General features: G+C 48.9%; 1 protein-coding gene across 1 annotated transcript in view; it reads right to left on the bottom strand.

The window, feature by feature from the left end:
* The window catches only part of Slc6a11 (solute carrier family 6 member 11), a 115545-nt gene that overhangs the window by 4024 nt on the left and 86783 nt on the right, over positions 1 to 24738 (bottom strand). Inside the window, exons 7-11 of the mRNA XM_051155100.1 lie at positions 16288 to 16391; positions 11592 to 11716; positions 6806 to 6918; positions 4220 to 4357; positions 142 to 244 (exon numbers count right to left, since the gene is read on the bottom strand). Of these exons, the coding sequence (XP_051011057.1) occupies positions 142 to 244; positions 4220 to 4357; positions 6806 to 6918; positions 11592 to 11716; positions 16288 to 16391 (583 nt within the window). The remainder of the gene's footprint in view (positions 1 to 141; positions 245 to 4219; positions 4358 to 6805; positions 6919 to 11591; positions 11717 to 16287; positions 16392 to 24738) is intronic.

Genomic DNA, 24738 nt, shown 5'->3' with positions numbered 1-24738 from the left:
CCAGTAGCCAGGGTGTCTGGATCCTGAACATCCTATGCCGCCCTGAAAATAGAGAGGTCTTGTGACAGTAGGAAGGGACCCCAGGGAAAGTGGCCAGACAAATACAACTTACCAAGCCCCAAGGTCCCATCCTCCACTTACCATACACCCAACCGATGCAGACACACTCAAAGATGGCCACGAAGAGCAAGCACATGCCACTGGCTGCATAGGAGTCAAAGAGCTGGAAGATGTACATGCCTCCCTGTGGGGAGGAGGATGGACACACAGACAGACACGGTGGAGACTAGGGTCAGGAGCCAGCCTCCCTGGGGTCTTTTCTCTGGGCTAGCAGCTGCCAGCCAGTAGTTTGCTCATCTCTAGCCTGAGTGCTGCATCTGAGTGCAGCTGGGTGTCCCAAAGGCCCTGTCCTGGTTTGTCAGGGTTGTAGGCGGTCTGGGGCATCGAAGGCTCCAGTGATACCAGAGTGGAGGGCAGAGCGCCTCAACACCTCTGCCCAGATGGACAGCTCCAGCAGTCTTATTGCTGCTGGTCTTAGAGGCTTAACATTACCCATGGCTCCCTTCAACCCATCCCACCACCCATTCTCAGCAAAGTGGCCTCACTCTGCTTTTGATTAAGTTCTTAGAAAAGCCCCCCAAAGACTTATTTACTTATTATTTATACAGTATTCTGTCTGCATGTGAGCCAATGATCCAGAAGACGGCACCAGATCTCAATATAGATGGTTGTGAGGCACCATGTGGTTACTGGGACTTGAACTCAGGACCTCTGAAAGAACAGCCAGTTCTCTTAACCTCTGAGCCATCTCTCCAGCCCCCTTTGGTTACGTTCTTTTAAAGCTCAGGCCTCTAGACCACATTGTATGAACTCACAATTTAATCCTTAAAGTGCCCTGGCAACAGCTGAGAGCTATGAGCTCTGCCTAGGAAACCTCCACACGTTGGTCCTTATTGTGCCTCCAGCTCTCAATACAGGGCCCAGTGCACAGTAGGTCCCTTAAAAGATGAATGTAGAATCGTCTGGAGCATGGGGTCTGTGGTGCGGTACTAGCTGGCTTGTTTGGAAATGGATACACAGTAGGTGCACAGCTTATTTTTGTAACACACGGTTGGCCCCTTGATGGTTGGCCTTATTGTCAAGCTAACCAGAATCAGGATCAACCTGAGAGACTCGCCTCTGGGCATGTCTGTGGGAATGCTTCCAGAAAAAAAATAAACTGATCAAAGCGAGAAAACCTGGCCTCAGGGTGGGCAGCACCTCCCAACAGGGTCCCAGATAAAGAAAGATTTGAGGAAAAGTATGTCTTCGCCTATTGCTGAGTGTGTGCTTCTATTGTAGCCTCCAGCACCATCCACGGAGCCCAGCCTTTCTAGCCTTCCAACACAGACACAGTGCTAGTGCCTCTCTAGTGACCTTCCTGGGCCTCCAGCCCCAAGTTACAGCCACTGAGATGTCCAGTTTCATGGGCTGAGCAGCTAGCAGGTTCTGCTCTCCAGGAAGCTGCCCTGACCATGAAAGACATCCTAGTGAACCTCTTTTAAACTCTGTTCCCCTAGAGAACCTTGACAGATGCCTTGCCATGTCCCTTAAACAGTGCAGTGTAGCTCTTCACTAAGGATCACTGAAGGGCACAGGGAAATCAGCCTGAAAAAACTTGGAAGGGATGGGTGGAGTGAGTTGGGGCAGTGGGCTAGAAAGCCAGCTAGCAGCTCAGGGCCTCCTGTGTTTGCCAAGCGGACTCACATGGAACAAGAATTCTCCCAAGTCAGGTCCCTTGGGTTGTCTTCTCTCATGTGTATCCCATAGGTTGAAACCACATGTTTGCTCATTTGTCTCCTCCAAAGATCAAGGCAACATCATAACAAAGACAGGGCCACACAGGTAATGCCAGTGTCAAGAGTGGGTTCAGTGTGCAGGGCATGGTGGGGACTTTGGTCAACTGTAGAGCCCATATGCCATCTGGATACAGTTGTGGTCAATGGTGGTTAGGGAGGCATGGGTGTGAGGCCTTGTGTGCAGATTTTCTAGAATGTACCAGAAGTCAGAATTTTTACAGGAAAGAATTCTCTTTTTAAAATTATTGATCATGTCTTCTTGTTTTGAAAAACACAAGAAGGGTTAACTAAATAATCCCCAGCCCCTGACTGATGTGAAGCTGATATGAAGCAACAGTGAACATTAGAGTCTGCCAGCTTTAGGCATGGGTTTCAGGCAATTAGTTTGGCCTAGGAATCAAACCCAGGTCCTCTGCAAGAGCAGCCTGTGCTCTTATTCACTGGGCCATCTATCCTGACCCCATATATCTATTTTATATTCCTACACACCCGGCTCACATGCAAATTTCTTGGGTGAAAAAGGACCATGTATAGCAATGCTTAAGAACTCCTGCTCTGATGGCCACATGCCATCGCTTGGTGACATATTATTCCTCACAACACAGCCCATGAAGGCATCAATGGCAAGATTGGCTTTAACTTTTCCATATCTTAATGCACTTTGTGGTTTCCCCCTCCTCCAACAATGTGATGCCAGACATGACTAGTACCATCCAATGTCCCTGCAGGGAAACTGAGGCACCAAGAGGCAAGGCTACTTGCAGCACAACGTCATGGGGTTGAGTTGCGGGGGTGGCTGAGAACTGAATGGCAGGGCTCACAGTCTTAACCTCCAGTCACACGGCTGTGGTGGAAGATAGGAAATGGGTAGCCTGTATGTTCCTTAGACCGGAGCTTTAACCATGCAGAAACGAGAGAGGCTCTGGCAGGCAATTACCAGGATGACTGAGGCTTACATGGCTCCCTGGGTCTACTGTGAGCCTCTTCAGCACAATGGCTTGAAGATACTCCTCTGTCGGGGTGGAGAGCTAGCATGTGACGATCAAATGCCTGCTGATTAATCGTCTTGGTTGGCTGGAGCGCTGGCTCCCTGACGGCCCCTAGGGAGAGGCTCTCTGCACTGGGGGGCAACTCAGGGCGGGTTGTGCTAGGAGTCCGCGACACCCACACCAACACCTTCCCATTAGCTTCTTCAAGGCATCAGGCTAACCCCTCAATTTGTATATGACAAATCACTCCATTCTGTGTAATTAACCAGTGCGTAATGGGGCCCTACGCACTGTAGCCTGGCCTCCCTACATAGAGAAACACAAAGTAGAAATTCTACAGAGAGAGCAGGAATTGGGGCCCTCACCCCATTCATTTGCTCAAATAGTGACCTGTCACTTTCATTAATGGGACAGTGAGTAACAACAACAAGAACCCTGGCACTTACAGGCGCCCCTGGATGGACTGGGAGTGCTCAAGCTGGGCCTGGTGGGGGGCGAGGCAACAGGTGAAAGGCTGGTCTGGGAGCTTTATAACAGCCAGAGAACCAGGGAGTGAGCTGGGAACACAGTGGTGTGTGTGTATGTGTGTGTGTAAGCCTGGTGGAAAGGGAGGCAGGGGAGCTTCCCTGAGGCTGTAGCCTGGCTGGGAGGGGCATGGGGAAGGGGGGCCTCTAAGGCTGGCTGGCCTCTGTTTCACCCCGGGCTGCCTGATGGATTCTAGTTCCCCTCTCCTTCTTGTTTCTCACACAACCTCTTTGTGTCTCTCGGCAACAGATCGTCGTCCGCCCTCCCCCTTTCCTTGCATTAGTTATCTTTGTGCTTTATGAGGAGAAAGACACCTCATCTCACCTTCCAGAGATACCGGTACCTGATACAGAACAGGAACAGGATAGCTGCAGCAGGGTGGGGTGAGCTCATGGTTTAGAAGATAACCTCAAAACTCAAGGTCAAGGAGAAGCCCACCTCACCTGCATGGACAAGGAGGAGGAACACACAGGGGGCTGAGGCTGGAACACACAGCAAAGGCTATCCCAGGTGCCTGTTCTGGGGGGAAGTTTCAGTATTGAGCTTAAGGTCATGACAAGAAGCCAGTGCTGGGCCTGAGAGCTGACACTGCTCTCTTTCCCAGAGGGTCACGCAAGGGATGACCAGGGAATCACCAGGATGACCTAACAAGTCCCCATGTGTGTTAGCCTGTCTAGCAACAGCCACCTTTAGCACTGACGCAGGGGCGACCTTGTACTCAGAGCTTGCTGAGGGTCTGTGTTTACTCTCATGATGTACCAAAAGGAAGAACAGGTACCCGAGTAGCAGAGGCAGCGCTGGATCCGCCCACAGGGTCTGAGGCCTTGGAGCTGGGGTTTGTAGGAGCACTGCTTGACAGTCACTTACCTCTGTCAACATCACCAGGCCTAGGAAATAGGAGATGATGGACAGAGCCAGGATGAGCAGCTCTCGCCGGTAACCTCGCCGGAAGACCTTGGGATACATGTCTACCACAGCAGTCACAAGGCTTTCCACACACACGAACTGGAGGGAGAGAGACAACGTGTGAAGCCCAGGAAAAGGCCAGTCCTGGTACCCTAGGTCCATGTACCAGGGGGCTTCCTTCTCACTGGCCTGCCCTCCACCTCCACACTGCATCCCACAGCACCAACTAGCTCCCGTGTGCCCACTGAGTGGACCAGGACGAAGATGCTGAGAGAACGGGACGTACTTCCCAGGGTCATGCTGTCTGTCACTCTCTGTTCGTGGTTTTCTGAGTTACAGGAGACCCAGCCTCTGCCCTCGAGGCAAGGCAGGAGTCTCAGAACTGTCCTGGGAGTTTGGTGATCAGCTGACTGCAGGCTCTGGCCATTGTTTTTGGCTTCTAGAACTGTGACAGTCCCCTGCCCTATGATAGGTGGAAAGGCACACTGTCCAGGTGCTTAGTAGCAGAGCCCAGGCGTGAACTACCCTACTTCTGAGGCGGTTTCCCACCCCTGTGCTTCGATGGTATAAGCGTTTGCTAGTCACCATGTTGGGAGACTCTGCACCCCCAATCGTTCAGTTCATATCTGTCTTCCTAGGCAAGATTTCCCATTATATAGAAAGAGATGGGGGCACAGAGAAGAATGGTGAGTCTTTCAAAGTCACATGGCTGGGAGTTATTGAGAACCCTGGTCCCTCTGCTCTGCCTCCACAACAAGGACTGGTACCACCAGCCTTTTCCCAGGGTCTTGTGGGACGCAGATGAAATTCAAAGATGGCTGCTTACCCAGGAGCTACTGGGGGCATGGTGTGTGGATGTGTACAGATGAGAGGCACGCAGACCCTGACATCTGTCCTAGCAAGTCACTCAGTACCTCTAAGCCTCGGCTTTTGCTTTCAGACCCAGACAATGAACCAGGGTCCTCAGCTCCAGTGACTATCAGAGGGTGGGCTGGGAATATGGCCCCGGGCACAGGGCAGAAGAGCCAGTGAGCTCGGCTAAGTGAGTTCTGAGCAGAATCCATGCCTCAGTCCCATCTCCTCTGCCAGGCAAAACCCTCTCTCTGCCTGTCACACACCAGCTGCAGAGTGCTGGTTTCTGAAAGGCTTTGCTAACAACAATGGAGGGGAAAGCTTTCAGCAGAAACACCCAGCGCTTCTGCAGCGCAGCTTAGCAGCTTCTGGGGAAGGATTCCGGCTCCGGAGAGACACTGAATGTGGCTGGGATGGACAGACACACAGGCCAGCGCTTGTGTGTTCCGTGATTCTTGCAAGGTCCTGGGTGGGAGAAGTGCTCCTCAGGCTAACTTGGGCACTAGCCTTCCCCCTAATGCAGGAGGGTCAGGGCAGCTAGCCTTGTCAAGCAGAGCTTCTCCTCTGCATAGCATGGACTTGCCGGGCATTATTGAGAGCCCCCAGCATGGCTGGAAGCAGTCCTCTGGGCTCGAGATATCCATCTGTGCTCAGCAGCAGGTGGAGGCTATATTCTGGGCCTGTAGGGCAAAGAGAGGCCATAGGCTTCAAGCTCGGAGGTCATGGGGAAGAGAGTGGGCAGGAGAGAAGAGAAAGGGACGGCCAGCTGTGTAGAGGGGTAGGGGTAGGGAGGGGTGAGCAGTTCACTTCTGGAGCTGACCATGTACCTGCTCTGAGGAGTAAGGGAAGGATGGATGGACAGAGGCCCATGGGGACTGGTGGGCAGCTGCTGGGTGAAGGTGCAGAGGTACCAAGAGGATGCCAGAAACAGGTCTTGGAGACCTGGTTGTAGGGCCAAAGGAAGGAATTGGCCTATTATGTCCCATGTGCTCTGTGACTTGGTAGGGACAGGGGACACAGGACCCTTGGTGACATTATCATCATTAGCATATTAGCCACAGCCCACCTTATCAGGACTTGTTTCTGCTTTTCCAGGAAGCTCTGGGTAGGAATCGTTCACTAGGGTGGAAGGACATGGAGCATCGTCCTAAAAACTGAGCTACAGTCAGGGGTGGTGGGGTGAAGGAACTCTCTGCCAAGTCTGAGGACCCGAGTCCGACCCCTGACACCCATGGCAGGAAAAGAGAACTGACCCCCACAAGTTGTCATCTGATTTCTGCACGTGTACTGTAGCAGGTGTGTGTCCACGCGCGCACACACACACACACACACACACACACACACACAGACATATACATGCACATATACACACACACACAGACAGAATAAATAAATAAAAGCAATAGATTAAAACAAAACAAAGCTTTAAAAAACACTTAAATTGGAAATTTTGGGTGAAGAAAACAAGAAGGTATGGAGGAACACTAAATACACACGTCTGTGATTGGGGGGGAAGGGCTTCTTGTTGGCCTGATGTCCAAGGTCAGGAGAGGGTTCTGGGGTCTAGAAGCTGTTCTTAAGAGGAGCACTTGGCCTGCCTAGTCCCTTTTCTTCTCCTCCCCTCCCTCACTGGTTCCCCGACCTGGCTCTTCCCCTCCCCTCCCGCACCATCGCCTTCTGTCTTCCCACCCTCACCTGACTGTCCAGGCCCAGGAAAATGAGCATCATGAAGAACAAGGTGGCCCACAATGGGGAGAGAGGCATCATGGTGACAGCCTTGGGGTAGGCGATAAAAGCCAGTCCAGGACCTGGGAGGCGAAGGAGAGAGTTCAGTGTTTCCCCCTGGCAGGTGTGTAGTGTTGGAGGCCACTCACTGTGCTGATGGTGCTAATATGGGCCTACCGTAGAGACGGCCTGGAAGGGTCAGGGCTCAAGCCAGGAGGGTCTGGCCCACAGATCTTCCTCTGCATCTACCTGCCATCTGCTTTCACATTGCAGGGAGGAGCCTATTCAAATATTCTTACCAGGACCAGATAGCAGCTGAGTCTAAGCATGAGCAGAACAGTCTACCTAAAAGTGGTTCTTAGAATAGTGAGATGCCACCAAGCAGGGAGTACATGGCAGAAAGGTTTTTATAGTATAACCAATATACCATAAGAGAACAGGATAAGTGTGCATCCCAGTGGATTCTGGAAACATGTCCACACCACAACCACCATCAAGGTACACAATATTCCTGTTTCCTCTAGCTGCTTGCTGCTCCCCACTTCCACATCCACCCCTATCAGCATCCTAGCCAACCACTGGTAGATTTTTCATTTAAAAGATTATCTTAAAGGTGTGTGTGTGTGTGTGTGTGTGTGTGTGTGTGTGTGTGTGTGTGTGTGTGTGTGCAGTGCTGATAGAGGCAAATGAATTCTTTAGAAATGGAGTTAACAGAAGGTTGTGATCAACCATGTGGGTGCTCGGAATTGAACTTGTGTCCTCTGGAAGAGTAGCCAATGCTCTTAACCATTGAACCACTTCCTGAGCCCCCTTTGGTCTTTAAATTTTTGAGGAAGTATTTAATTTTCCTCAACTGTATGTTGCTAGTATATAAAAACTGAGGTATTTATTTGTCTTTATAATCTCTTATGCTTGATCTAAGTAAATCTAACAGTTCTCATGAGAAACAAAAATTCCACAGAAGTATTGTGTGTCCTTCTCAGAGAAACACTAGGGTAGGCTGCTGATGGTGATCCTGTTTCTTGGCCCCATCTACATCATTTCCGTGTTGAAGCAATGGCTTTCCTCTTCCAGGGGAGGGGCACTTTGAGATTACACAGGACCCTGCTTCTCTCAAGTCTCTGCTGGGATCTCAGATTCCACTGTAGCTTTTGCTTCTACAGCCATTGTTATGATGGTGCTAGCCTGAGAATGGCCATCTTCTTCTGTCCTTTTATGTCTATTCAACAGGATTCTGCAAGGATGAACTGTCCTGGTCTTCACAGGGTGATGTGCTTATGCCTGTGTGAACTTGCTCCTTAGTGCTCAGGTCTTTTCTCTGGGTCATGATCCAGTAGTGATTGTTATTTACTTTGCTGCTCAAGCCACCAGGGGCTCCTTCAGGTAAATCCTCCATCCTTCCAATGTGTCCCCAGGCTTCTCTGGAACACACAGCCTTATCTTCTGGTTTCATGGTGTCCTGGCCCAGTTCTGCACTGGATTTCCTCTTCCAGCAGCTCTAGCTTTAGGTGGTGATGTTTAGAAACCCAGGCCTGGGCTCCCTTAGCACATTCGCCCATCTTGTGCATGTCCACATGTTTCTATCCTCACACTGAAGCCAGGAGCTCAAGCATACAAATCCCTTGATGTCCAGTACAGTATATTCTAGTACCTGCCCCTCAGAAGAAAACGGGGGGCCTTGGGATGTACATCTGCCAGTTAGTCCACCCTGAAATGCACATTCTGCTCGGCAGAATCTCCAGTTCAGATTCACTCCAGCTACGTTTTTTATCTTTAGCTCCAGTACCCACTCAACACCCATGCTTGTTCTGTTACTTCTGTGTCCCTTGATGCCCAGTGTGACTACAGGACTCACTGTCATTCTATAACACAGCCAGGTCCCTGTTACTAGCTTGTATTTCATTTAGGGTCCCACCCCACCTTAGATGGGGTATGAGACATCACCCAGGGTCAAGGATAACAAGGAAGACACTCTGGGAAGAACTGCCCTTCCCCCCCCCTCCCGCCTCACCCTTGTCCATCCCTCCAACCCTTTCGGCCCTTCAGGACATTAACCATTCTCTCTGCTTTCTAGCACTTTCTGTTTCTTTTTTGAACAGTTGACCACACATATTTTCTCGTATTTCTGTTATTTCTTCACGAGGGATATAGATGAGCACTAATATTTATTCAACTTTTAAGTATATACCTTTTTGGGGGGAGGGCAAAGTCTCACTGTGTAGCCCAGGCTAGCCTCAAACTCACTGTACTGACTGGTTTTATGTCACGTTGATACAAATTAGAGTCATCAGAAAGGGAGGAGCCCCGATTCAGAAAATGGCTCCATTAGATCCAGCTGTAGGGCATTTTCTTCTTTACTGATCAATGGGGGAGGGCCCAGCCTGTTGAAGGTGGTGTCATCCGTGGGCTGGTGGCCTGATGTCTATAAGAAAGCAGGCTGGGGCTGGAGAGATGGCTCAGTGGTTGAGAGCACTGACTGCTCTTCCAAAAGACCGAGGTTCAATTCCCAGCACCCACATGGCAGCTTAGAACGAGGTTCAATTCCCAGCACCCACATGGCAGCTTAGAACTGTCTATAACTCCAAGATCTGACACCCTCGTACAGATATACATGCAGGCAAACCACCAATGCACATAAAATAAAAATAAATAAAATTTTTTTTTTTAAAAGCAGGCTGAACAAGCCATGGGAAGCAAGCCAGTAAGCAGCACCCCTCCAGGGCTGTCTTTCCCCTTCCTCTTTATTTTCAAGATAGGGCTGCTTACTGAACCTGAAACCCATTGGTTAGGCTAGGCCGCCCAGCCAGGGGGCTTCGTGGGTCTGCTTGTCTTCTCCTTTCTCCATTCGAGACTGGAGTTTTAGGTGAGCACCTTTACACTCGACTGTTTGCCGTGGGTTCTGGGGATCCAAACTCAGGTCCTTGTGCTTAGATGGCAAGTGTGCTTTACTGACTGAGCTAGCCCATGAGGCTTTAAATAAAGTAATTACTTCCTTAAAAGATACAGAGCCATTCAGTTTTCCTGTGTCAGTCTGGGCACACTGCCTTTTAAAATACATTTAACCATATCACGTATGTGGTCAAGTACAGGGTAATGTTACTCACTTTGATTCCTTACTTTCGTTCTAATGTCTGTGGGGTCTGTAGACCTGTGTCTTATTTTATTGTTCAAACAAAATTAAAACTTTAAAAATAAATTATTGCTTGTGCGCATGTGCATGTTATGTGTGTGAGAACATGTGTAGGGGACAGAGGACATCTTTGTAGAGGCAGTTCTCTCCCACTTTTATGTGGGGTTTGGGGATCAAACTCAGGTCCTCAGGCTTGTGTGAGAAGTGCTTTTATTTATTGCTCCATCTTGCTGGCCCTCTTTCATTGTTAATATTATTAGTTGTGGTGGTTTGAATGAGAAATGTCCCCCAGGAGCTCATACATTGGACAGTTGGTTCGCAGTTGGCAGCGCTATTTGGGGAGGTTTTAAAACCTTTAGGAGGGGCAGCCTTGCTGGAGGAAGTGCATCACTGGGGGCGGGATCTGAGAGTTTATAGCCTTGCCCCACTTCCTGCTGGCTTTCTCTGCTTTTTGAATGTGGCTGAAATGTGATATCTCAGCTCCCTGCTCCTGATACCATACCACGTATTCCTGCCATGATGGACTTTCTATCCCCTGAAATTGTAGGCCAAGGAAACTCTTCTGAGGGTTGCTTTAGTTATGACAATTTTGTAGCAGCAACCGAAAAACCACTAATACACTAGCAACTTCTATTTTCTTTTCTTTTTTTTCCTTGCTTAGGAATTATGCCTTTTGTTCATCTTTCCTGATAGAGTTGTTAGGCTTTTAAAATGTTCTCTATTAATTGTATGAATTCTCTGCATTATTTCTCTGGTCCTACTTATCTTGAATGTCTCAATGTGCAGCCTGTTCTGGCAAACATTACATGTTTACTTGAAGAGAATTCTCCCCTGAGGTCATTTGGTGCAAAGCTATATGATGAACCTTCAATGGACAGAGGAACTAAGCACACTATGAGGCAGCGTATACCTCTGATGTCACCTACTTTGGCTCTCACCCAACCTCCTTGAGGACCACCTCTATCTTCAACACGTAGGGTCCACAATACATTTTCATTACAGTCTATGTTTCTAGAACCCAATTACCATGTAAGTTAAGAAGGAGTTGTCATCACGGTGAGCCCTCACTCTGCTCATAATATACAAGCGTGTCAACATATGATACAAACATACCAACTACACTTCAGGCTGTGAGGATTCTATACGTAGAGTGAGGTGGGGGAGGGGAGGGGGGGGAAGGGGAGGGAGGTTCCCCAAGCACAGGAGCATTGTGTGTAAAGGGTCTGTGATGGAGTATGGTGCAGAAGTGTGACAGACTACTGAAGTTGTGTAGTGGGGCCAGTGGTAGTGAAGTGGGCGGGATGACTCTGGCAGTCCAGGGCTGTGCAGGCTATGCTTGGAGGCCATTTTGTAAACACACCTTGGGGTTGAGTAAAGAAAGGAGCAAGTCCAAGGTGAGTGGAGATTGGGGATAGGACACAGGGCAGCTTGGGAAGTAAATGGTTTTGACTTCCCCAGTGAGGACTGTCAGGGTTTCTCCCGCAGGTGGTGGGCTGTGGATGAAGAATGTGGCCACATCTTTAAAAACACAGTGAGGACAGGGAGACTACAGTGGTCACATTATCCTCCACCCCTTGGCTTCCCCCATAACCTTTGGCTTTCTACAGGCCACCTCTGTAGACTTACCTGACTCTGCCACCTCAGCAATAGGAACTCCCTGCTCATAAGCCATGAAGCCCAGGACTGAGAAGATGGCGAACCCAGCCACAAAGCTGGTGCCACTGTTCAGACAGCAGAGCATAATACAGTCCCTGTTGGGAAGCAATGAGAGGTGCCTGGGTCAGTATGAGCAGAATAGGCACCTGCTGGAACCTTCTCCGTCTGAGACCAGGGCACTTTGAGGGGCCAACAGAGATTCATAGACACTGAAAGCCTTCTGTTTTCTAGATGAAATATTTGTAGTTCAGAGAGGGTGGGCAGCTGGTCCACAGTCACACAGTGTTCCCTGCATTGCCTGAAGACAAGGTTGGTAGCAGGGAGAGAGATGTTACTGAGGGGAGGAAGCCTGGCTTCATAGATCAAGAGAGGGAAGACTGGGGAGACAAACATAGCTCTGATTCCTGAGGGGAGAAAGCCAGAGATAGCAGAGAGGACCATGATCCCAAGGCACAAAGCTCAGAGGATGAGAGAAGCCTCCATGCAGGAAGCCAGGTGGGTGACTAAGGACCTTAGGCAGCTCCAGCAGCTTCCAGGGGAGATGTTTTGTGGTGACACCTGTCCTGGTGGAGCAGGGGAGAGGCTGAACTCATTACCAAGCAAAGGCCTGCACTCTGCTCTATGCAGGCTCTGCTCGTTGGGCCAGCTCATGGAAGAAGCTGATTAGAGCAGTTTCTTTGACCAACTCTTGACAAGGATTTGCCAGCTGGGAAGCACCAACATAAAGCCCCGACCTGCAGGAAACCAGACAAGTGATGGAGGTACTATCAAGATGAGGATGGTGGCCCAGAGTCCTGGCCCGTCATCCTACCACGGGCTCTAGAATGCAGCCTCTGTAGTGCGGGCTCACAGCTCAGATCAGGATGCAAATCAGGGCCTTGTACTTGTACAGGAAGTGTACTTGGGTGATCTTGACCAATAGCGTCCCAGAGTGGAGTGGCCTTCGCTTCTGGCCCAGGAGCTAGAGCTTGCTGCCTTCAACTACACAGAGGAAATCTGCCTTAGGCACCAGCAGGCTTGTGGGGTGGGGCTTGAGGCTGGGGGTGGTCTGGAGGTTGAGTCTCACAGCTCTTCAGCCTTGTGTTCTCTCAGTTAACAACCAGGTTCTCTTTCCACTCATCTCTCCTGTCCCCTATCTGTAGGGCACTCTGGCTTGCCCAGGACTTCTGCAGCTGGCATGTGCACATGTGTCTCTTCTTGCACTGTGCTTTTTGTAATAGAACCAAAGGTAACACTAATGTTGGTGACAAAACCAACAATGACCCTGGTAATGGGGGCACAGTGGAGAGAGAACAAAGGACAAGGAGCCAGGAGCCTGGCGCTGACTCTCCCTGCAATGTCTTTCCTTTGGGACTGACCTACCCATGATAAAGCCTTTGGTAGCAGGGCCTCATGGGTTGTTCCTAGCCCCACCCCTCCCCCCAGGTCCATTGGTTTGAGCTTAGCCATGTGACCTACAGTAAGACGTTAGCTGACATGACACAGACATCTTACTTTTATCTTCTTAACCGGACTTGTCTTCTATGTTTTTGTAGGTTTTCTTTTCTCCCCTCCCCTCCCATGGGAAGAACTCCCTAGGGGAGTGACTGTCCCTTCAGCCAGGACCCCAGGGTGCACACATAAAGAGCAGCTTTGAGCTTGGCCTGAAGCCAAACCCAGCCACTCATAGCCAGAACAGTTTCCAGGGACATATTCCCCAGGAATATGAACACAAACGCTCAGCCCCTGGGGCCAAGGCTATTTTTCATGAATGTTACCCTGGCGTGGATGACCCATATAGGTCCCTTTGAAGACCTCCCTTGACAGTGAATGCCAGCTGGCTGACTATACTATTAAAGCCCGATTTGCCTGGACTCTGGAAGAAACTCAGTCAGCTCCAGGAGAGGACCACACTATTCCTGAGGCAGCCTTATGTCTAAAATCCAGTCAGAGCTGCCCTTTGCACGTTCTCCTCAGGTCTAAAGCCAAACAGCCCTGACTTATCCAGATGTGTAAGTGGGGAGGATCTGGAGAGGAGGGCCTTACTCCATGATTGCTATCTTCCAGAATTCTCCTGTCACATTTAAGGAGCTATCGTGTGCTAAAGTGAGGCCCCATCGTCAGTTATCAGCAAAACTGTAGCTGGAAATCCAGTCCACTCAGAGGCCCTTTCTGGGGCTACACGACACTTCCTAAGAATCAAGGTTTTCAAGATCTGACTGTGGAGCCTGGTAGTGGTGGCACATTCCTTTAATCCCAGCACTTGGGAGGCAGAGGCAGGTGGATCGCTATGAGTTCAAGGCCAGCCTGGTCTACAAAGTGAGTCCAGGACAGTCAAGGTTACACATAGAAACCTTGTCTTGAAAAACAAAACAAAACAAACAAACAAAAAAGGGAAGAAAAAAAAAAAAAAGGCAAAGATCTGACTGTGGGCAGTTACCTTCAGCTACCGAAAGGCTGGGGAAGGCAAATGTCCCTATCTGCAGATCCCATCTCTCCTATAGGCCTCGCAGGTCACTTTCTTGTATTTGAGTTCTTAGGGACCTCTGGGGCCCCTCAGCACTGTTTCTGGATGCCAGTCTCACCTGTGAACACACTCAGCCACGTGAGGTTGGGCCCTGCCAGGCTGGGGCGGTCATCTTCCCCTACAGCTCCCCGCAATCTCTGGGGAAGGCTTATGTAACCAGGGCTTTGAAGCCAGCAGGAGCTGAGCTGGGCTCCCAGGAGCTCCAGAGGCAACTAAGCTGTCAGGAAAAGGGATTAATTGACTGCTGGGCAGACCTGTTTGCAGAACAATCTGGAAACAGATTTCTGCAGGCATCTGCTTTGTTCCACTGAGCAACAGAGAGAGGGGGGAAAATCCTGCCTGCTGAGTTCCTACCAGCTGTGGATTGAGATCAGCCCCTCTAGATCCACACATGCCGCTCACTTTCAGATTGGCTGCTGGGTTGCTGGTAAAGAAAATCATTCACATTTAACTTTACATGTTATGGTCTAAGCCCCCAAACACACTACATATCACTATTGTGCCCTCTCATTTAATGAATAATTTGTATATCTGATTTAGAGTTAAATGATACACAGATGATATCGATACTAATTTGATTTTCCTTGCTGGGATGGGCCTGGGGAAGGGCTAAGATGGGGTCTCACTGTATCTTAGGCTACCCTAGAACTCATTATGTAGCCTAGGCTAGCCTCAAATTCAGCAATCCTCTTTCAGCCTCCTGCATGCTAGTGTTGTGTGCTAATATGCCTGGCTCTCCTGGCTCTTTTTTTTTTTTTTTTTTTTTTTCTTCATCATAAAAGCAGCATAAACTCAGAGTAAATAAATATCTTCAATGTACAGGAATCAAGAGAGGGAAAAATCAGGCCCAGCTTCCTGATGTAATATTTTAATAGTTTTCTCTTTTCTCCCAGAAGCTTGAGGTGGTGTATATTTTCATGTGGACCTACCAATTACTCCCCCTTTCTCTATGGACTCAGTTTTAGTTTTCTATCAGCTTCTCACATCTCCTAATTAGCATTTAATCCCTTACTTTAGGATAGCTCCCCTTTGTGGCTAACTGGTTTATAAGATGGACACAGGTGTGGTGTCCTTTCTCAATTGATCTGTTCTCGTTGTGGCACCCCATCACGTCCCCAGAGTTTTCTTCCTACAGAAGGAGCTCCCAGGCTCTCACAGTGCGATGCTCTGTCCACCACCACCCCCATCCCCACCCTCACCACTAGTGACTATCCCACCTCTTGTGTATCAGGTGCTGGGCTCTTAGGTGTGAGGACTTCAACAAACACTGCCATTGCAGTCAGGGACACCGGAGTGAGTTTATCACCCCACTCACCCCTGCTGACTGGCCCTGGCCCTCTGGGGTCCTCAGCCTCATTGGTGGCACTCAGGCTGCAGGTCTGCAAGGCTGATCCACAGCCTTAGTCACCTCTCTGCCTGGACTCCTTGAGGTTCTGCATGGAGGCTAGCTGTAGGAGATCAAGAGGAGAGTGGGCCAAGGAGGGACCCGCCACTCCAGGTGGGTCAGGAGAGGACCCACTGGGCCTGTGAGAAGCAACAGGAGGCAGAAACAAGGCCCATTGGCAACTTATTGCATATGTACCTATGCTGCACACGGTGGCACTGGGTCCTGACTGAGGTGAAGCCGCTGGCATGCAGCAATTACCCTGCTCTGTTCCTGTGGTCCTGGGGGAAGGGCAGGATGGGCAGGCAGCTCTCTGTGGTTTGGGCCCTGCACTGTGGACTGAGGTGAGGGTTTGGAAGCTGTGGCTGTCCCTCCATCAGCCCTGCACTGTGGACTGAGGTGAGGGTTTGGAAGCTGTGGCTGTCCCTCCATCAGCCCTGCACTGTGGACGATGAGCTGAGGGTTTGGAAGCTGTGGTCTGTCCCTCCATCAGCCTGCACTGTGGACTGAGCGGAGGGTTGGGAAGCTGTGGCTGTCCCTCCATCAGCCCTGCACTGTGGACTGAGGTGAGGGTTTGGAAGCGTGGCTGTCCCTCCATCAGCCCTGCACTGTGGACTGAGGTGAGGGTTTGGAAGCTGTGGCTGTCCCTCCATCAGCCCTGCACTGTGGACTGAGGTGAGGGTTTGGAAGCTGTGGCTGTCCCTCCATCAGCCCTGCACTGTGGACTGAGCTGAGGGTTTGGAAGCTGTGGCTGTCCCTCCATCAGCTGGGCTCACCTGTAGCAGTTGTTGTTATAGTTGTTGTAACTTCCCAGAGCGGTCAGGCAGCCCAGGCAGATGGCGTAGGAGAAAAAGATCTGCGTTCCAGCGTCCACCCACACCTGGAGGAGGGCACAGAAATGTGGGCATTGAAGAGAGTCAGATGTGGGAGGAGGGAGAGTCCAGCGGGGAGGAGGGAGCTTACTCACTGGACACCACCCCCTACCCCCAAAGACACTCTAGGACAGGGACATCTAACCTCCCAACTTCTTGAGAATCCCTATTAAAATATTTATATTCCTGGGACCACATCATTAAAAAGAAATTTCCTTAATGCATTCTAAATTTTTCCAGAGGTTGTAAATAAGAATCTGTTATATAACAAGAATTTGGACTTTGAGCTGGGTCTGCAGGCACAAGCCTGTAAAGCCAACACTAAGGAGGATGAGGAAGAAGAATCTCTGCAAGTTCAAGGCCAGCCTATAGACTTACTGACTAGCCTGGCCAGAGCTACACAGCAAGACCTTGTCTGCAAAAAATAAATAAAATAAGTAAATAAAACCAGGCACAGTGGTGCACGCCTTTAATCCCAGCACTTGGGAGGCGGAGGCAGGCAGGTCTCCATGAGTCCAAGGCCAGCCTGGTCTATATAGTGAGTTTTAGGACAGCCAGGGCTTCATAGTGAGATCCTATCTCAAAAAACAAAACAAAACAAACAAACAAAAAACCCACAATAAACAAAAAACCAAGCCAATCAAACAAAATGCTATGTGGATATTAAGGTCCTTGGCTCCAGCTATATGGCTTTGGAAAATAACATCTCCAAGGCTTAGTTTCCTCATCCACAAAATAGGAAATTAAGGACCTTGTCAGGCCTGCTGTGAGGGTGAGTGGATCATGAGTGTGGACCTGATCTTTTGGACCTTAAGTCCAAAAGAACACTCCCTTTTCTTGGCAAGTGAGATAACCATGAGGACAGTATCTCATGACTGCAGAGAAAGTGTTAATATAGCTGCCCCAAGTCCAGAGAAGGTGTGTGTGTGTGTGTGTGTGTGTGTGTGCGCGCGCGTGCGCGCGCGCGCACGCATGTGCATGCACAAATTCATACTTATGTGCATATGTTTGGGTCTACTAGCTTACAAAACAGATTCCCTAATGTCAGCCTCCCTGGGGTGCAGCCAGCCAGCATCTTCTTAGTCACTAACATTCCCGCTGATTAAAACTCCTGTGGACAGCGTGACCTACACCGTGGTAATCACACTGACTTTTCCAGTACCCTCCCTCCTCCAGGCGCTAAACTCAGCACTTAGAAGTCTCTAAGGAAAGCCACAGCTGACACTCAAGCTGGGATTTGGGCTGAACATCCAGCGCCACCTGGAGACGAGATTCGGCACCGAACACAGGAAGTAGCACAGTAGCCTTTATTTGACACTTTTGGTATGTGAGGCACCTTGCTGAGCCTCTGCACAAGACTGCCCTTGGGTGTCAGCAGTCCTGGGCAGGGTGCGAGGGTTGGTTGCTCATAGCCTCCTCCTATAGCCAGGGAACAAAGAGGGCAAGTAACCCGCCCAAGACCACACAGCTGAGACATGCCAGGTAGAAACACATGCAGACCCACTTCTGGAGACACATCGAGCAGAGACATATCGAGCAGAGATACAGAGAAACCAGCCTCATGCAGATTCGAAAGCAGCCCCTGAATCCTAGTGATGCATCCTGCCTCAGGACAGACTCTGCTAAGTCCTTCTGTCTGGTTGCTGTTGGTAACAGAGGTGCCATGTATCTTTCATCTTTAGACACCTCTAACACGTAAGTCATTTCCTAAAGTGAGAACTTTCCTGGTTTGATTCCGCATCTCCCAGACTAGAACTTTCTCTTGCATATGGCAGTTCTTCTCCACAGCCTCGTAGCCCCCCAAGCATCCCCAGTCCAGACATCATCACTTCTCCTGGATCTGCTTACATGAAAGAGGCTATCCTGCCTGGGTCTGCTCACATTTGTGAAACCATCAGATGGTAATGTGTGAGAAGTGCTTCTGACCCTGACAGAGTATCTGCTAACCTCTCCTACCCTCATCATGGTGTGTGTGTTTGTGTGTGTGTGTGTGTGTGTGTGTTGCTAACTGATCAAAGTGTACTGAGACATGGGCATTGGGAAAAGAGAAAACACAAGAATGTTTGGGGAAAAAAAGCCATAGGAACTATATTATTTTGTGTTTACTTAAAATTTTACACATATGCATACAGTGTTTAATTGAAGTTTTGGGGTAACCTCTCAATAACCATAAACTATCCAACAAAACCCCCAGTGCCAGGCATGAGAAACCCCCTTTTGCACTGTTGGTAAGAAGAGCCCAAGAAACTGCCCAAATTATATAAGCTTTGCCATAGCCCTTGGCGCCTTCTGGAAAAAGAAGATAAGACCTCATTACTAAGGACACCATGTAATTTGGACCCAGGAGAAATACATCTGGATCTGACCTGGACGCCTCCTCCCTGAGGACCAGCTCTCAGAGTATCAGAATGAGCCAGGCAAGTGGCTAAGGGGAAAGCAATCAATAGCCCTACCTAGCTGTAACACCCATGAACCCAAGCAACGACCAGAATGGCAAGAGCTTCTAAAAGATGCAGAAACGACTTATATAGCCTGGGATAACCAAAGGCTGTCTGATCAAACTTAAGGCCTGCTCTGCAGGAGGGAATTCGTGGCCGACACTGTAAAACTAGGCAGCTATCCAGGGCTGTTGGGGCCATGGGACCCTAGAGGACAATCTACTACAGTGGTACTGTTCCAACGGCCTTCAAAATACTTCCCCTTACACCCAGAGATGGGTGCGGCTCTCACCCGCCACCAGGGAGGCTTCTTTTTGCAGAGCCTATTGCAGAAAGCCACGACTGGTCAGAATGCAGAGAACAACTGACCATGGGCACCCAGCCCCAGTGGATATTTCTACAACACAGCCCTACACCTAAGGCTCAGGGAGTCTCTTGGAAGAAGGTGTGGAAAGATTGTAGGGGCCAGAGGACCAGGGCCTTTGCTGTGAGATAGTGTCTTCTAAAACACAAAACACAAAATGGTGCCTGGGGGAGGAGGGGGGGTGAACATGATTAAAACACATTGTATGAAGTTCTCAAAGAATAAAAATAGCATATTCAAAGTGATTAAAAAAAAAAACTGCTGCAAAGCTCAAGAATCACTGTTGTGTGTCTGGAGAGTCAGAGAGGGTAGCAGTGAAAAGGAAAATCAAAACTCAAGGAGGGATTTCCAAAGAGGCAGGAACTTGAGAGTGCCTACATGTTCGCAGGAAGGGTCCAGTGAAGTAAAAATTGCAGCAGACAGAGGAGAGAGCCAAATGCTGTCAAATGCTGCATCCTGTCTCAGTCTCCCCATGTGCCAGGCTCTCCCTGAGCATTCCTCTTTCTACCCAAAAAAGCAAGCAGACCAACAGGGAGCATCAGAATCCAGCCAGCTGCTCACTCAGGAACAGAACGCCCGTTCCTGGTGGCTCCCCTGTGAGATGCTTGGTGGCTGACTGGTCACTGGTGACTTGTCACTCACACCTGTAGCTAATGGTCCTGCAAGCTCAGCTTCCCATAGGCCAGAGTTGGTGAAGCCTCCAGGCGCCTGTTCAACCATGTTCAACAGAGCCCCACCATTGCAGTCCTTAACCCGGGTTAGAAAAGATCACAGAGCCCCTGTCCACACACCCCAAAGATGTGCATCCCCAAACCCATGCACGGAGTTTCATTTGCAGACAGTTTTCCTGGAAGTTCAGCACCCATCTCTTCCTTTTGAGTAGTGGGACCTCAGATTCTCTTTGGGATACGTACTCCTCCCCCAACTTAGGCTGAGCCATATCACAAGCCTGACCATGCTAGTTTCTTCACAAATGTAGAAGACTTTAAGTTTATGGACTTGAAAGGCAGGTGAATGCTGCCATCAGAGCTTAATGGGCCATCCTTGGAGGCACTTGGAAGAGAGAATGTGGACTGTGGAGGCCCAGCGCAAGAGCTTTCTTGGGGGGACAATATTAGCATCTGGCTACAGACCATTTTATGATATTTTGGCAAAAATTTGTTTTGCTCTCTGCCCTTGTCCTAAAAACTTACCTGTGGCTAAATTTGAAAGCAACAGGCTAATTTTCTTGAAGGAAGAGATTTAAAGACAGTTTAATATGGACTCTGTCATGGGGTCATTAGTAATTAGCAGGTTGCAGTGAAAAAGAGCCAGTGGGGCAAGTGCCCCCAAAAGACCCCAAAAAACAAAAACAAAAACTATAAAATGTATAGTATGGAGAAGAAAAGGACCCTGGCAAGCTTGATGTGACATACAAGGCTTGTGCTGGAAGAGAGGCTGTGACTGTGAGATTAGAACTATTAAGGAGAGGCCAGATCTGCACTGGAAGAAAGGAAGGCTGCCCTCAATAGTGCAAAGCTTGCCCAGAAAGCACAAGGCTCCGGGTTCAATCCCCTGCACTGCTGCAAAAACAAAACAAAACAAATGCAGAAGAAAGGAATTTGAAAGTTTCTATCACACAAAATGATAAATATATTTGAGGAGATGGAGATGTTTGACCTGATTTAAACATTATGTAATTTATATATACATTGAAATATATAATATCCCATGTATAATATAATACCCCCTCAGTAAACTCAATGTTTGCATTTTATGTACCAGTTCAAAAAAAAAAACAAAACTCATTTTGTTTCATTTTTGAGATAGGGTCTCATGTAGCCCAGGCTGGCCTTGAACTCTTATCTGGCAGAGGATAACTTCAAACCCAGGATCCTCCTGCTTCCATCTTCCAGAACTGGAATCAAACCCTTTATGCCTGTTAGGCAAGCACTCTCCCAGGTGAGCCGCATTGCAAGTTTCAGGTAAGAAAACAAATTTAACAAGATGTAAGCTCTCACCTTCCAGGAGGAAGACAGCCTCTTCATTGCTGCTTTAGTGAGTCTCTCTAGGGACTTGTACTTGGGTTGGGCCTTCTTTACATATTATTTGTACTTAACTTATTTTTCTCACATTAAAAAAACAACTTGTTTGTTGGCTTATGTATTATTTGTTGTTGTGTATGCATGTGCGAGGATGCATATGTGCAACTGTGTGCCTATGGTTAGGAAACAACTGTGAGAGTCTATAGTCTTCTCTCCACGTGGGTTCTGGGCATTGAACTCGGGTTGTTGGGTTTGGTGGCAAGTACCTTTCCTTACTAAGGCGTCTTGCCAGACCTTTCTTGCATTTTAAAGTATCTCTTGTATCTATGACTTGGTCTCTATTTTTTGTTGTTGTTGCTAGTCTCTCTTTACCTCATGATGCTCTCCATGGCCATACCCAGTTTTTTAAAATTTATTTATTTTAGTTATTTTCCTTTTGTGAGCAAGTGGCCCTTCCTGGTAGCTCTTCCAGAATTGTCTTTCTCTCTCTCTCTCTCTTTCTTTCTTTCTTTCTTTCTTTCTTCCTAACTACTCACTAATGCATCTGTCTCTCTCAGCTGGCTCTGGGATACCGCAGGGTTGGGCTGTCTTGTGGTTCTGTCTACAATACATTCTTCACCTATGGGAACCCTATCTATTCCCACAGTTTTCTTAAGACAGCCACATGTGGGATCGGACCACCGTCCTCTTCTGCTGCTCTGCTGTAGACAAGAGGGGATGTTGCTGTGCAGAGGGATGGCGATGACCCAGGGTATAGTTTCCAGCCTTTGGAGTTCTAGGGGTCCCTCCTTAGTGACTTTCAGAATCTTTAAAATGGTGGCTATGCCATCGATGTTTTCTGAAGCCACCGTTCCTTATTCCTAGCCCCTATCCTTCCCCTCTTCTCCAAAATGCCTTTGTATTTTCGTTGTCCTTGTCTCTGTCTGCTCAGACTGGGTTCTGTTTAAGGTCAGTTCTCTTGCCACAGGGCCTCAGCCTTCCCTTCCCTGATTACAAGGGACCTGCATCCTGCATGGTCCCTCTTGGGTTGGTCTGATATCCTTGGAGAGGCCATCAAGCGTCTGCCATACCAGAGTCCTTTCCTCAGGGTAAGCACATGAGAGTTTCCTGGACTTCCTGGTGTTCAGCTTGCCTTTCATCTCTACCCCAGCTCACAGACCCCCACCCCCCGCCATGCTTTTCCTGTTGTGGCTTATGGAGTCACCTTACCACCCCAAAGGTGCTGCCAATAAATTTCTCTTTACTTTCCTTACTTCTCTGTTGGGGTTAGGGTACACCAGGAAATTAAAATGTGTTTCATTTTCTATTGCTATATTGCTATTTGAAAGTGGAGCCTGGGGAAGAGTACACAGATTTGAGCAGACAGCAGAAACAGTACAACACCAAAGGTCAACATGGCTCCTTTTTAAGGGAGGTGGGGTTTCTTGGAGTGACGAGTAAAGCCTTCATTTGGAGAAGCAAGCTTGTGACATCAAGAGATGCTCAGGAGACAGTTGTAAAGTCTGAAGCTAAACACAAAAATCTGAGCCGAAGGTGTAGAGATGAAAAGTCCCCGGGGTTTTTGCAGTAACTTAACACTCTCGATCCTGAATTCTAAAATGCCCCCCATTGGTCTTCCCACCTCCCACCTTAGAAAACTCATATTGATACCATCCTTTCTAAAAAATTTAAAATGTTTTAATTTAATGCTTAAGTTTCTTTTTTATTTATGTGATGTGTGTGTATCTGCTTGCTCTGCTCAAGTAGGCAAGAAGAGGGTGCTGGACCTCCTGGAACTATAGTTACAGATGGATGTGAGCCACTTGATATGAATGCTGGAAACTCAATCTAGGTTCTCTGTGGGACCAGCCAGTGCTCTGAACTGTTAGAGCCATCTCAACAGCCTTGGTATCAACTTTTCTGCTAAAGATGTGTGTATATTTGGCAGAGCAGAGCCTGAGAATATTCCAGGCTTGGTTTCTTGTGAATGTTCCGTGAAGAGCCATGAAATGTCTGTACATGGATCCTGGAAGTTTCCTCCCCTCAATAAATGGGTACAGTAGCTATGTCTGTGGCATGAAGACACTATTGTTCCTGCATGCCAGCCTGGCCACTTGGTGTAGACAGGAGCTAATGAGTTCAATCAGTTATCTGCTGCAGTTTCCATGTGAGGACAGCTGGACCACACATGAGCCTATGTTTCAGAGAAAGGCAGGAGAGTCCCCTGGTTTTCAGCATGCACCTAGCACCCCCCGAGTTCCAGAAAACAAATGACCCTATGTTGGTAAATGGGGCTCACACACCTCAGCCCCTCGGCTTGCATCTCCCAGGAGATGCAGAGGTGGAGACTCCTGGGAGAAGTGGCTTCTATCCCTGCCCCCTACACAATGCGAAGGAAAAACAGTCTCACTAAACAAACTCTAAGGAAGCCGGGTCAGTGGAGGAGTGGATCCTCCCCATGTTCTGCAGGATGAATGGGGGGCGTGCTGGCCTCGCTGCAAGGGCGGTCCACATTCAGAGATTTTAGGGCAGATTTGTGTGGGAACAGGAAAAGCCCCTTCATGGTTTTTAGGACAACTGGTTCTAAGGAGCCCCAGAACATGGGTCAGGGTGCTACTTGACTACCCAGTAGGACCCTCAGGACTCAGGAAGGACAGCTGAAGGCACAAGGACAAATCCTCTCTCTCTCTCTCTCCATACTCAGAGCCTAGACTGCCACAATGGGTGGCTCAGTTAGCAGGGATAACATGCTATGGTTTATACTATTTGCATCCACTCCAGAACTGCCATCTATATCAAAGTTAGAGGTATTGTTATGTAGATACTTGGCTCACCTTATCTCTGTAGCCCTGCCCTTAAGCCTACCTGTAGAATGTTTCATATTATCCACATGTGGGGAAGAAAGCTTTATGTCTTTTTAGTGCTTCTCAGAGAGGGGTGATTAACCCAGGGCACTTGGGTAGGGACCATGTCTTTCTTTTTTCTGCTCATACACAAAGGATGGGATGGAATGAGAGTTCATTCCTGGGAGAGCCGGGAATGGCACCCACAGGGGACTCAGCAGCCCAGTCACAGTGTTAAATGAGCCAAGGGACTTAGTGAACTTCACCCTTCCTCAGTATAGGCCCTGTCCAAATATCCAGAGTAGATAGAGACAGGGGTTGGTATAGGAACTGTTGTTTTATCTCTTCCCTTGTAACACAGATGCACTGGCTGATCTCTGACAGTAAGAACCAATTCACTCAGCTCATCCCAGTAGAGACAAAGATGAAGAAGGAACAACATTTGGCAGAGAGAGGAAGGTGAGGGGACCAAGAGTGAGCTGGAAGAAATGGGCTCTTTGAAGGCATCCCAGATGGTGTGGGTCGCCATAGAGAAACCTCAGCTGGGATGTGCCTTCAGGTCTGTGAAGAGCCTGCCGCTGGTCAGAGCCAAAGGCTGTGTCTCAGGGTGGGCTTTATGAAGGCACCAGTAAGAACAGGTGTATGCCAGCAGTAACCCTGGTTACCACAGTGGCTCCAAACAGCTGTATCAGAGCCTGGGGATACCA

This window comes from Acomys russatus, chromosome 13, assembly GCF_903995435.1.
Source record: "Acomys russatus chromosome 13, mAcoRus1.1, whole genome shotgun sequence".
Taxonomy (NCBI): domain Eukaryota; kingdom Metazoa; phylum Chordata; class Mammalia; order Rodentia; family Muridae; genus Acomys; species Acomys russatus.
This window is presented reverse-complemented; position numbering and strand designations above follow the sequence as displayed.